This window comes from Dicentrarchus labrax, unplaced genomic scaffold (assembly GCF_905237075.1).
Source record: "Dicentrarchus labrax unplaced genomic scaffold, dlabrax2021, whole genome shotgun sequence".
NCBI lineage: Eukaryota > Metazoa > Chordata > Actinopteri > Moronidae > Dicentrarchus > Dicentrarchus labrax.
Window position 1 is genome coordinate 25,762,291 of NW_026136720.1, and position 13,307 is coordinate 25,775,597.

The 13,307-nt window shown below is 38.6% G+C and overlaps 1 protein-coding gene across 2 annotated transcripts in view; it reads left to right on the forward strand.

Moving 5' to 3' along the window:
• Nucleotides 1-11,805, forward strand: part of LOC127353683 (cytosolic carboxypeptidase 4) — a 194,130-nt gene extending 182,325 nt beyond the window's left edge. For both annotated transcript variants that reach the window (XM_051383150.1, XM_051383151.1), the window contains one exon: nucleotides 4,585-11,805. In XM_051383150.1, the coding sequence (XP_051239110.1) occupies nucleotides 4,585-4,702 (118 nt within the window). In that variant the 3' untranslated portion in view covers nucleotides 4,703-11,805. The remainder of the gene's footprint in view (nucleotides 1-4,584) is intronic.
• Nucleotides 11,806-13,307: the final 1,502 nt, after the last annotated feature.

Below are 13,307 nucleotides of genomic sequence, written 5' to 3' on the forward strand. Positions count from 1 at the left end.
CTGCCTGTCTTGTTCTCTTGTCTCTGGGTTTCTGTCTTTCTCAAACACAGTCTCTGTACTGTCTGTCCTTATCTTTCTTCCTTTTCTCAACCCACCTCTCTCCAACTTTCTGCACCCACAAAAGCTTCTCTGTGTCTTTGAAAAAGCACTGTTTGAACTCTTGTTTAGCGCTATGATTCACAACTAGTATGGCAGCCTGCAAGGGCCTGCAACCTGCTGTGCTCAATGGAACACATTTAGTTCTGCCCTGATATTCTCTTTCAAAACTTTAAACTAGACTTAAAATAAGCAGCACTTTGTCAGAGAAAAGTTAGTCATTAGTCATTGTGGTTAAGTGCTTTGCTCCAGGGCACATTAGTCACTGACAGAGCAGCACATTTTCATATTCATTTTACTTGAACTAATCTCTAATGGTTCAGGATTCACATGCAACCATTTTAGTAACTCCTAAGCCTTAAACCAAAGTAATGCCAACCTCTTACACTTGTTTATGCACAGGGTAATAAGCAGTTAAACCAAAGCATAATTTTCTCTCTAGATATCTCACTTGAATAGATATAGCATCTGCATAAAGGATGTTTAGTATGTTAAACATAATAAAATACACTCAGTTGCCAGTTCATTACGTCCACACATGTAAAACTAATGCAGCCTAATTCGAGAGTCATGCACTATGCCTCCATGAATATTTGGTAATGGTAAATAGTAAATGGACCTGTACTTGTATAGTGCCTTTCTAGTCTTCCGACCACTCAAAGCGCTTTCACACTTCGTGCCACATTCACCCTTTCACACATTCACACAATGATGGCAAAGCCCATCGAACAGAAACTAATGCATTCATACACATTCACACACTGATGCACGGCATCGGGAGCAATTCAGGGTTCAGTATCTTGCTCAAGGATACTTCGACATGTGGAATATTTATTCTACCTTTGTTGATATTTATTGGGTGGACCACAATATGAGGAGAACAGATAAGTATAAGACAATATAATTCAACAGCACCACAAAAAATGCATCATGCCTCTAAAAATCTGACCGTTTCACTGCACTGTATACACATAGTGTGTGCACAATTATATTTGACTTTCTTATCCCCAAAATCATTAAAATCTTTCATGACCTCATTATAATTGCCAATCCATTTGACTATTGGTAACTTTATTTGTCAACATTACCTATAAACCTAAAGCTCCTTAAAACCAAAATCAACAATGACCTTCTAACTGTATAATTTAGGTTATTATGTACATACATTTTTTTGCTGCTTTTATGTTGTCTTTGTGTAAAGTGTCTTTGAGTATCCAGAATTATTATTATTATTATTATTAATACTAAGAATCCAAAATGAGTAGAAATTTGATTGAATCCAAATTCAAATTTTCTTATTTCTCCAACTCCTGATATTGGGTTTTAACTAGGAGGGGTTTTGCTCAGTTGCCAGATAGGTTCCCCCCCCCCATCCACCAGATGCACTTTTTTCATCATGCTGTTTAAGTGCCAGATTTAGTTTTTTCGATATGTATGTATTTTTATTGACAAATCCGTTTTATTTTTTTGCTCATCTGTGACTCAAATCAGATTTTTTCATGACAGTGTGAACAGTCCAAATCAAATTAAATTTTTTCAGTTCTATTTCAGACCAATTTCATAATGTTCAAATCAGATTCAGAATTCAGATGACTTTTACATCACTCTACATCGGCATTGTAATGAAGGGATACTTCCGTACAATAACCTTAATTTAATTCAATTGGAATCTGATATGGGCCACATTTAAAAAATAATGTTGACAGCCAAACAAAAAAACAATAAATCAGAATTGATCACTAGGCTTGCAGTGGAAAAGAGAAAGTTGACTAAGGCTTGCTCAACTGTTATTGGAGCAAAAAAGAGAGCGGGGCATAGGACGGTCATTTACATAATAATTTGCAGTGCATAATCATTTGGGGCGGGTGTGGCTCAGAGGTAGAGCAGGTCGTCCACTAGGTTGTTGGTTCGATCCCCGCATGCATGTCGAATTATCCTTGAGCAAGATACTGAACCCCAAATTTGCTTCCGATGCTGTATGTGAATCAATATGTGAATGTGAACGAATGAGTTAGCTTCTGTTCAATGGACGTTATCATCACTGGGTGACAGGGTAAATGTGACATGTAGTGTAAAAGTGCTTTGAGTGGTCGGAAGACTAGAAAGGTGCTATACAAGTACAGGTCCATATACCATTTACCAAAAACAAGCTGTCCTGCTTCATTGTCATTCATGGCACAAAGAAAACACACAAAATGAGTTGCTGTCATCAGTATGCTATAGACATAGGCTCTAAGTCCCTTCTGTGTACTTCACTCATACTCATTCTCTCTTCCCTTCCTTTCTTACTCCCTCCTCTCTCTCTGCCCTCTCTCCCTCTGTCTGTCTCAGCCACAGTAAGATGAAGATCAGTGTGCGTGTCACATCCTCTCTGTCCCAACAGAGTCCGGTGTGTCTCTACATGTTCTCCCACACACTCACACTCACACCCAGTGTGTATAATTAGATTACTGGTTACTGGGGCTTTCTGTCAGCTGTCAATCACAGTGACTGTAGCTGAGCTCAAGGTCACACTGTGTGAGGAGGACATATTAAAAAATTACAAACACATTGTTAGATGTGTTCATCATTACAGAGGCAGGTTATGCAAACAGCTTTCAGACCTGCAAAATTATTATTATTATTATTTTGTGGCTCAGAGCAGAGCGGGTCGTTCCTTAATCAGAAGGTTGTGGGTTCGATCCCCGGCTCCTGGTGCCACATGTCGAAGTATCCTTGAGCAAGATACTGAACCCCAAATTGCTCCCGATGCCGTGCATCGGTGTGTGAATGTGTATGAATGTTAGTTTCTGTTCGATGGACTTTGCCATCACTGAGTGAATGTGTGTGAAAGGGTGAATGTGGCACGTAGTGTAAAAGCGCTTTGAGTGGTCGGAAGACTAGAAAGGCACTATACAAGTACAGGTCCATTTACCATTTATTTTTGGGGGCTTTTATTGCCTTTATGATAGTGACAGCTGAAGATAGACAGGAAAGGGGGCAGACAGAGGGGATGACACGCAGCAATGGGCCACAGGTCAGATTCAAACCCTGGGCCACTGCACCAAGGACTCAGCCTTGGTACATGGGTCGCCAGCTCTAACCACTGAGCTAACTGGGCGCCCCGCAAAATTAATTTTAAAATAAAAAAACAGAGATCCCAAAGTGTGTAAAGATACTAAATGCAAGGCTGCATTCAATATTGTAACATACATGTAGAATATTTCATTTTTATGCAATGTTTCAGTTCCACACCATTAAGCACCAGATGACATCATCCTGGAACAGATTATATGTGGCTGTGTCCAAAATCCTCCATTCACTGTACACTATCTCGGAAGTTTTATGTGTAGCAAGCTGTAAATAACCTGTCAGTGTACAAGATCATCAACTCAGTTGACAGTAGGCTATAGGATGGACTATCCAGAATAAATAGACGTGCAACATGAATGCGTATTTTCACAAATGAATAAATACAAAGTACTTTGTGGCTATTTGTGCTGCTCTGCTCACGTTAACATGGATTTGTCTCGTGCCTATTGTCATAAGGGAAAACTAACTATACTACATTGAAAATAAAACAGCTTTTGGAGCTCTGGAAATGCCACCCAATATCAATCAATTTTCTTTCTCACAATGATTCAAATATATTTGATTAGGAGAGCTGAATTACAGATAAAACTGAGACACACTGCTTCTGGTACACATCTGCAAAACATTGATATTTACAATATGTATATACACCGATCAGCAACAACATTATAAGCACTCACAGGTGAAGTGAGTAACACTGATAAAGTTGATGGATTTGAGCAACTTTGACAAGGGCAACATTTTGATGACTGGGTCAGAGCATCTCCAGAACTGCAGCTCTTGTGGGGTGTTACCGGTCTGCAAGCTCCTGTAGCTCAAACTGCCGAAAAAGTTAATGCTGGCTCTGATAGAAAGGACACAGAACAGACAGTGCATTGCAGTTTATTTCGATGTGTTGTATATACATCACTTGCCGCATTCAATTAAATGCAAATTTTCTTGATGTCTGGTTCGTCATTTTAGACATTACCTAAAACTTAACTTGACCCAGTGGAAGGTCTGTGGGTGCTGAGGAGCTCAAGCACCCTCCTAAAAGCTAAAGTATCATTCAAACACTGACATATAAGAGTTAGCAGAAGATTAGCAGCGCTAAAGTTAAAAAAAAACTAAAGGTCCAGTTATCTTACATGGCGTTTCACTATGGTGAATCCATGGATAATAGTAACTGATTGGGGTTTTTTTTAGGCAGTTTTTGTATTTAGTAATATAACTGAACTAAAACTGGCCTTAACAGTAAAATTCAACAAAACAAGGCAAAAAAGAAAGAGGAAAATTGCTACCTGATACTCTGGAATGAACAAATGTTTCAAACATAATTTTTGCAAATGTTCGGAGTAAAGAAATGCATGTTTTTTAGACCTCAGGGTACACAGTGTATTAATGAACAACACATGATGTAACTCTTCTCTCATGTAGCTGTTTTGAAGATGATGAGCCTCCATGTGTCGAGGAGATTGAGTATTCCACAGACTGTCCAGCACTGAAAGGTACTGATCTGGATTCAGATGTCAACAGCAACATGGCCAATTTCTGACGGAGAGGGAGAGGGCAACGAAGGACACAGGGAAGCAAGAAATCGGCAAGGCAGCATTGGCCAATCACAGCAGCCAAGCATGAAGAGCTGCCTATTCCCTCGCCTGATCAAACAGGCTTCCATCAAGACACTCGGTGAGAAAAGAAACACGTGTAATGGCTTGAGCATCGCCAATGGAGAAATCACGAGTTAAAGGGATATTTTAAAATGTTTGAATTTTGTTTTCTTACTAGAGGTAGAGATAAGAACCTAATTTTTTATCTAAAAGGTCTTCAAATCATTGTGAGCTTTCCCCCTTGACACATATCTATCTATCTATCTATCTATCTATCTATCTATCTATCTATCTATCTATCTATCTATCTATCTATCTGCATAAATAATGATTAGCACAAGTTCATGGGTAATACACCTCCTCATTCAGTATTGATTCTTTGAAGGGTATTCCAAGTTGTCCAATTTTGTTGGTCTGGCAGTATGATCAACTTTGTTTAATTTCCAACTCACAAATCTAGAAGTCTAAAATGTGGACAACCTCCTATACACTGCATGAAAAGTGGAATGAGTGCAGCGTGGCACAGAGCTCGGTGAGCTCCTGGCTGCGAAAGGACGGAGGTCGCACAATCCACCCAGACACCCCGCCAACGTTGCCGTCTTCCGCATCAGACATCAGGTCTATGGTGGCGGACTTCCAAAGTTCCCCCTCTTCCTCATCTAGCACACTCTGTCTCGCTTCCAGCAGCTGTAAAAACAATCAATAAAGACAAGCAGTACTGCGCGATGCACAGCGTATGGACACAACACATCTTTTAATGCACCTGAAAAATAGTCACCAAAAAAAGTCTTATCCTCTTTCTTCTCGGTCGACCCTGAGCTGAACTCTTCACAGCTTCCGCCTGCGGTGCAAGGTCTGGTCTGAAGCTCCTGCGTGTCTCGTAATAGGTCTTACAGGCAGCTGGAAAACAATTAAATGAGAGTGGTATGAATAAAAAAAACGTAAGTCACAGTAAAACAAGGAAGGACAAAACAGTAAAAGTTACTTACACACAATGTCGTCATTATCAGCATTGTGTAAATCTGGACTTGCAGACATAGCTCCGAGCAAATAGGAGGTCACAGCCTCGTTATGAGGCGAGGTTAGTCTGTGAAAACAAAATGTACGGTTAAGATCGGTATCTATTAACGTATCTATTTCCTTATACAGCAGAATGAAAGCATATTCTTTAAATCTTACCCTTGCTCCGGTTCGTAGCGCCTACAATTTGTCTCCGAGTTGTGAAGACGGTGTACTGCTTCCTGTAAATTACAAGACAAAAAAATACACTTTTATAAAGCAAATTACACTGGTTCTGCTCACTTGTTCTTTTACAAGGCTACTAGGCTACTTTTAGCTTGGGCTACTTAAAAAAAACCTTTGCTTTTAGGCTAATTTTAGCTTAGCTAGTAGTCACCGAACATATTCTTACCGCATTCTTGGGATTGTGCACCCTTCTTCTCTTCTTAGAGTTAGTCTCTCCCTCATAGTTTTTCGACTCCAAAGCAGCCAACCTATCCTCCATGGACCGCAACCTGGAGTTTACTGAACTGCTGAGTTGAGTGAACTGCTCATTCACATCGGCAACAAACAGAGTAAGCTGACGAGACAGCCCACTGATAGCATTCAGCAATTTCTTCTAATTATTGAAATAAATTGTTTTGTTGTACTAACTCACTGGAGGCTTCTTACCGAACATGGGGGAAGTTTATTTTGTTCCTGACGAACACAGTGTATATCACGATCACATCATCTCTCACAGTAAACAGGACTAAATTCTTCTTCTTTCCATCTATTGCATTCCCAACAGGTAACAACTTACTCATCGCCTCCTAGTGGATCTGAGGACAATATATATATATTTCTCTCAATTCTTCACAGTTACTACATTTGTGTATCTTTTTTACATAACATTTGCCATTGCTAATGACATACACAGTAATTCATCTAGCATACTTTAATTAAATAAATCAATTCAAGCTAAAATTTAAGAGTCTATAATGAGGCTTTACTGAGCCTGATCTTATTTATACCAGAGATTTTCTTACCTTTTGGAAAAATGTCACCTGGGGTAAAACTCCCCCTGTTACCCTGATTTGCATTTGTATAGCTCACAGCATTTTCATTTACATGTTAAAGCCTCCCCTAGAATTAGGGGGAGGGGGGTCATGGGGGGGGACAACTTCCAAGCAAGGCCCACGTCAATTTCCGACAATTCACGGCAGTTTTACATGTTGCCTGCAAATTGCAGACGAAAATCCCACTTTTCATGCAGTGATAGACAAACGCACATAAAGTGATTATATCAGACCTGAATTCTCTTGAAGTTGGCTCTAAGTGAGGATCGCTTACAATCCTATCATGCCCTTTTAAAGCTAAGCTAAATATTACATGCTAACTACCGTCTGTCTCTTAAAAAAAGTAGCTTAAGTTAAATGTACATTTTTACCAGCTTGTAGATTGAACTTTTCTCACCTTCCAAAACAAAATTGCAAGCCTTAAAATAATGCTAGTCTGTATTTTGTTTGTTTTACTTTTAGTCACTGGGTGGGCAACAAGAGGCTGAAATCAGCTGGCAGTGTTCAGTCGCACTCCCTTATAAACTACTTAATTAAATTCAGGTGATGGTTTATTTTTATCAATGCACAGGATATGGATTATTTAGACTTACATTACATACATTTATACAACCATAGTTTAGTTGTTACAATAGTTGACTGTATTTAGTAGAGGTGTTGAAATTAATCAAATAATTGATGCATCACGATGCAGACATGGACGATGCTGCATCGATGCAGTGGCCGACCATAATCGATTATAACGCAATGATGTCGCTCGTTAATTTTTCCGGCCGCAGCATAAACATTCAAATGAAAAATAACATTCTCAGTAGCCTAACCCATTTCATCTAGACCAGTACTTCTCAAATAGTGGGGCGTGAGAGACAGGGGGGACTGACGGGGGAGGAGAGATGGAGAAGTTTCTGACAGGAGTAAAAAGAAAAATGGAGGAGAACTCAGAGGCAAGAACAGCAAGTGACGGTAACCGGCATAAACTTAATAAGACCAGGAAATACTACAAAGCCTACATAGCCTTTGGGTTTACCGTGAATACGGTCGGAAATGAGGAAAGACCTGTGTGTGTTTTATGTTTAAAAACTAAAAAAATAAGCCACTGGACTTTTTTCATCGGATACTTGATGAGTATCGCCAACAGGCCGGTCATTTAGTGAGCGTGGCATCAGTAAATAAAAACGCAGCGTTATCCTCGTACAAACACCGCCACATCGCAAGGTGCAAAAAACCATCACACAATAGCAGAGGAACTAATACTCCGGCAGCACTGGACATGGTCACAATCATAGGTGAGAAAAGTGCTGAGACACTGAATACTGTCCCTCTGTCTAATGACACGATCGGGAGACACGTGTGTGTGTGTGTTTGTGTGTGTGCTATCTGCTGTGTTCAGACTGTTAAATAAAAAAAGTTGTTTATATCTTACTACTTGTAGTTTTGGATGAAAACAACCATATGAAATAATATAGAAAACTATTATATTGAACTATTACTACTACTACTATGTTTTAAAGAGTTCGGTCTAGACCTACTCTATTTGGAAAGTGTCCTGAGATAACTTCTGTTATGAATTGGCGCTATACAAACAAAATTGAATTAGAATTAACTATACAGTATCTTAATGCATTCCGTCAAGTCAAATGTCCTATATGGCTTTAATAGAAAAAATTATTTGAAGCATCGTGATGCATCGAGGAATCGAATCGAATCGAATCGCTGACATGATAATTGTAATCGAATCGAATCGGGAGATCAGAGACAATTCACACCTCTAGTATTTAGCAGATTGAACTGTACTTTCGTAATTGCTGCTGTGCAAAACTTACACTTACTTGCTTGTATTAATCGATTCAAGTGTTGGAGACTTCAGAAAAACCACAGCATTGGTTGTTTGTTCAAAAAGGTTTGTGTAGGATTTAGTGGAATCCAGTGGTGAAGTTGCGGATTGCAACCATTTGAATACAGCTCAGCCTTCCAAGTGTGTATGAGAAACTACAGTGTCCGTGAGACTTGTATTTGGTTTGTCCATTATGGGCTACTGTAGAAAAATGGCAGTTCAACATGGCGGCCCCCACAGAAGAGGACCTGCTCCCTCTGTAGAAATAAATGACTCATTCTAAGTTAACATATACACAACGATTCTCATTTTCAGGTGATTACACTAATGAAAACATACCTGTGAACAGTTATTAAATTATGATATGTTAAGTGGAGGCACCCTGTGATGTCAGGGTTGCCATAGGTGCACGTGTGTGGCGTGCACATAGACTATAAAATCTGATATTATTTGACACTAATTTATTGCAAGTGTAAATAAAATATAACAAGGTTAGACAATGCTATGCTCTGAACACTACTAAAATGTTAGTAAGTAATTCTAGATACTGTAGGCAGTGTGCAAAACGGCTGATGAGAATGGAAGCTCTCTGTAAGTGCACTCTCTGGTGTATCTGCAATTAAATGAGTAAATATAAAAATATTATCTGAGCAGGATATCAGAGCAATTTACATTCTGTTATCAAACGGTCTATACGATTTGCCATATCCACACAGTCACATCTCAGTGCTCCCATTACAATCTTCTCCCTTTAGAACAGTTTGCTCCATCTGTCTGTCTAAGAAAAAGTAGGCCTATGCAGAACGAGATATAATCTACAATTTATTGAATGGAACGCTTTTATAGAATCTTAAGATAAGTGAAATTAACTATATAATGTCAAAAACGGTGGGCAGGTTAGGGTTAGGGTTAGAGGGTCAGAGGAAGAGCGGGTCGTTCCTTAATCGAAAGGTTGTGGGTTTGATCCCCGGCTCCTGGTGCCACATGTCAAAGTATCCTTGAGCAAGATACTGAACCCCAAATTGCTGCAACTAGTAGCAATTTACAACTAGTAAAGTTAGAAAAACTACAACACCACACCGGATCTAGCTAGACCGGAAACAAAACAACAGGCACGCCGCACACACTTGTTTAAGAGTCGTAGATGTTATGTTTTGAGTGGATGGCGAGCACGAGACGCCGAAATGGATGAATTCCTTGTTGTCTGAAAATGTCAACAGGCTTGTCTGTTTGAGTAACTGGCTCAAAGCAAAGAAGTAGTAGGCTTACCTTTTGGTAACCGTTACTGTTCATTCTTTCTGAAATAAGAGGCTGGGTTGAGCCTCTGATGAATAAAGAGCAATAGCCTGACTGCTATGTTCAAAGCAAACTTGAGAAAAGTAATAAGCCATGGTTTAACTTATAGGCTGAGTCCTAGTTTACCTTACATGTACACTTAAATAATGGGACAAAAAGAAATCAAGGGACATTTAGAATAGATAAAAATGTGCGATTAATTGCAGGTTAACTATGACATTAATGCGATTAATCGCGATTAAATATTTTAATCGTTTGACAGCACTAAAATGTACATTTTTAAAGTTTTCCTGCTGGACACTAGATGTCCATTCTCAGTGTATCGGCACTGTTGGCTTCCAGTTTCTACATCACACTGTACAAGTTCTTCCAAACTATTTGTGATGTCACAAATTATGCTGTGACCCCACCTCTTAAAATCAGCTTTTTAATGAGCATAGAGAAAGTTTTCACTTTCAACAGATGAATGTGAAAAAACATCCTTCTAGTGTCAAACTCTGCACAGACATTGATCGGGTGTGGACTTTAAGGATGAAATTACACTGCTAAAATCAAACCATTTACTGCTCCTCTTTTCTAAACATGAGTTTAGAGTAACATACTAAACAGTAATAATGAATATGGATGTAGTTTTATTCAGTGACGAGTCATCCACTTACTGGAACCAGGCTGCTGTCACTGCTGTGGTAGCTGGTCAGGCTGCTGTAGGGAACTGAAGAAAGCCTACCCACTCCTGGTAGTCCACATGGCGACAGTCCTGCACTCTGGTTTCTTATGTGGAGAGAAGAAAAAGCCTTTGTGGATCACACTTCACCTAAGAATGTAGTCTCCTAAACATTTTAGCAAAAACAAGCTTTTCAAAATGAAATGCGTCATTTTAAAAGTACAGGACTGCAGTGGAATAATATAACATTCTCACTATAATCCCTAAAAAGCTTACTCTCTCTCATTGTATGAGAGTTTTTTTAAACAGATGTGATAACAGAGGTAGCATTAATCCTGGCCAAACACTGGCCGTGTTGAAAAATACTGCTTCTGCTACATGATAGCTGAATTTGTGCATAAAATATGTATATATGATCAACACTCACTAGCAACTTGTCAAATTCTCCAGTATTGGTCAGTGGCTTTAAAATATGACGCTGCAGGTATCCCTCTAGTGTCATTTCTGATTGGGCTCTGTGAGTTCCACAGGCTCAGTGGTCAAGAAAGAAACAAGAAATATGCAATGTCTGGGCTATAAAATTAAAGCTTGCATGGTTAATGTTGTGAAAAGGTCAAGAATTGTCATGTTTTCATTACCTTAGAATAAGCTGTTATCTACAGATGCCTCAGACCACCTTTGATGGAGTCTGCCCTGTTGAATTGCCATGCTTCTACAGGCTTTTTCGCAGCCACTGTAGTTTCTCCTACACACTCGTCAAAATACATGCGGTGTACAGTCTCAATCTACAACTTTACAGCTAGATACCACTATATCATACACACTGGTCCTTTAAAACATGTTTACTTTTGGTTTCATGTGGGACACGAACAGCAATCTCCTGGGTTAAAGTCCACCAAGTCCATTTTTCTTTTGTGATTTATGCCATGTCCAAAAATTATGCTGGATGATACCTACAGCGACGTATTTTGGGACTTGTTGATATGATACAGTTTAAGGTTGTGCTGTAATCTCTTTCAGTTACAGCTTTCAGTGTGAAAGGTTTGTTTAACAGGTATCTGTATGTGTTATGATCATGTTTTTTTTTAAATATTTGTAATAGGCATGTAATATGTGAAGCACTTAGAGTTAATCTGTTTGTATTCTGGATAACATACAAAGTTTGTTTTCAGGGCAGTAAAACTTTGAACAAAAGAATGTGTCATTCATTGTGTTCATTGTGTTGTCTGTTGGGAAACACCATTTTCACCACTCACATCATTCATTTTGTTAACAAAGGGTAATGAAATACATAATATATATAATACTAAATATAAGACAAGATATTGACAAGACAGAAAAGACTATGAAATAAAAACTGTGACAAAAACTCAATATGACTTTTAATTTCAGGTTTTAATCTCAGTTTTGAGTATATGTACATCTACAATTATGTGACAAACAGGCAACTCCATCTGCTCACTTGATGTATGTTTTTCAGTGTTTCTGATTCTTGGTAATTTTCTTGATTATATGTCCAGTGTTTGTTTTTAAAATTCCTTTACATCAGATTACTCTTAAAGCAACATTATGTAAGATTTGATATGTATGCGATATGCCCCAAATTGCAACACCACTGTGTTAAATATGGACATTTGTTATGAATACAATACTTATGATCAAAAACTAGCAAGTCGACCACTTTGCTGACTTGGTACAGCTTGTGTGTCTAAAGTGACCACACTGATTGTGTTTTTCTGCTGCTATCTTTCTACACTTTGTTTGCCTTTGATAAATACAGTATAATAAAAGCTTTGTAACATATAAATAGATTTAATCTGAAATGCACGAAGGTGTTGAGTTTAAAAATATAATTTTTTTTTTTCATCTCTTTGATACAATGTACAGATACAGCCATTAAAACTGTAGTGAAAGTAGTTTATGTTGCTCGTGTAATTTCAATGACTATGGATAGGTCTTTTTTACTATCTATTCTTGCTGGGTACTGCACATGGCTCATAATAGGCAAGACTTCGCGTAAAGCACCACTGCAGCCACAGATGAGACGCACAGCTCATGTGGGCAGTGTGGTTGCTAGCGAACTAAAAAGCAAGACATTCCGACACGCACTGCAGACACAATCAGTGTGGCCCAGGCCTAACATCAAACAAGTGCAACAACACAAGGGGTTGAAGGTAAAACTGAAATGTTCATATTTTATTTTACTTTTGTGCACAGAACCAAAATTTAACCAACCTCAAGGAAAACTTTGCTGACGGCAGCAGATATCAGACATCTCCCAAATTTGGACTTACCCAAAAAAATTGTGAGAGAGATATCGGAGGTGCACCACCCTCAGCAATGTTTATCATGAGGTTTTGGGGTCAAACCAACTTTCAGTCAGAATCCTCATCTGAGTAATGCAGGAAACAGTCCAGGTCCCTGCTTCCTTGGCACGTTTCTGCTGCCATAAGTACACTGTATGGTGTCAAGTCGGTGTTAACTTGGAAATGCAAGTTAACTCAACTTGAATATTTCCTTTGTTCAATTTAGTCTTCGAGTTTAAAATACCTCGTACTTAAACGTACTTAATCTACATTTATGCTACTTTCCATTTCAAGTTAAGAGAATTAAATTACTTTTTTTTTAAATTTATTTAAGCTATCTTGACTGATAATTGCAAGTTTTGTTTGCTTTAATCATAACACTAAATTCTTGCA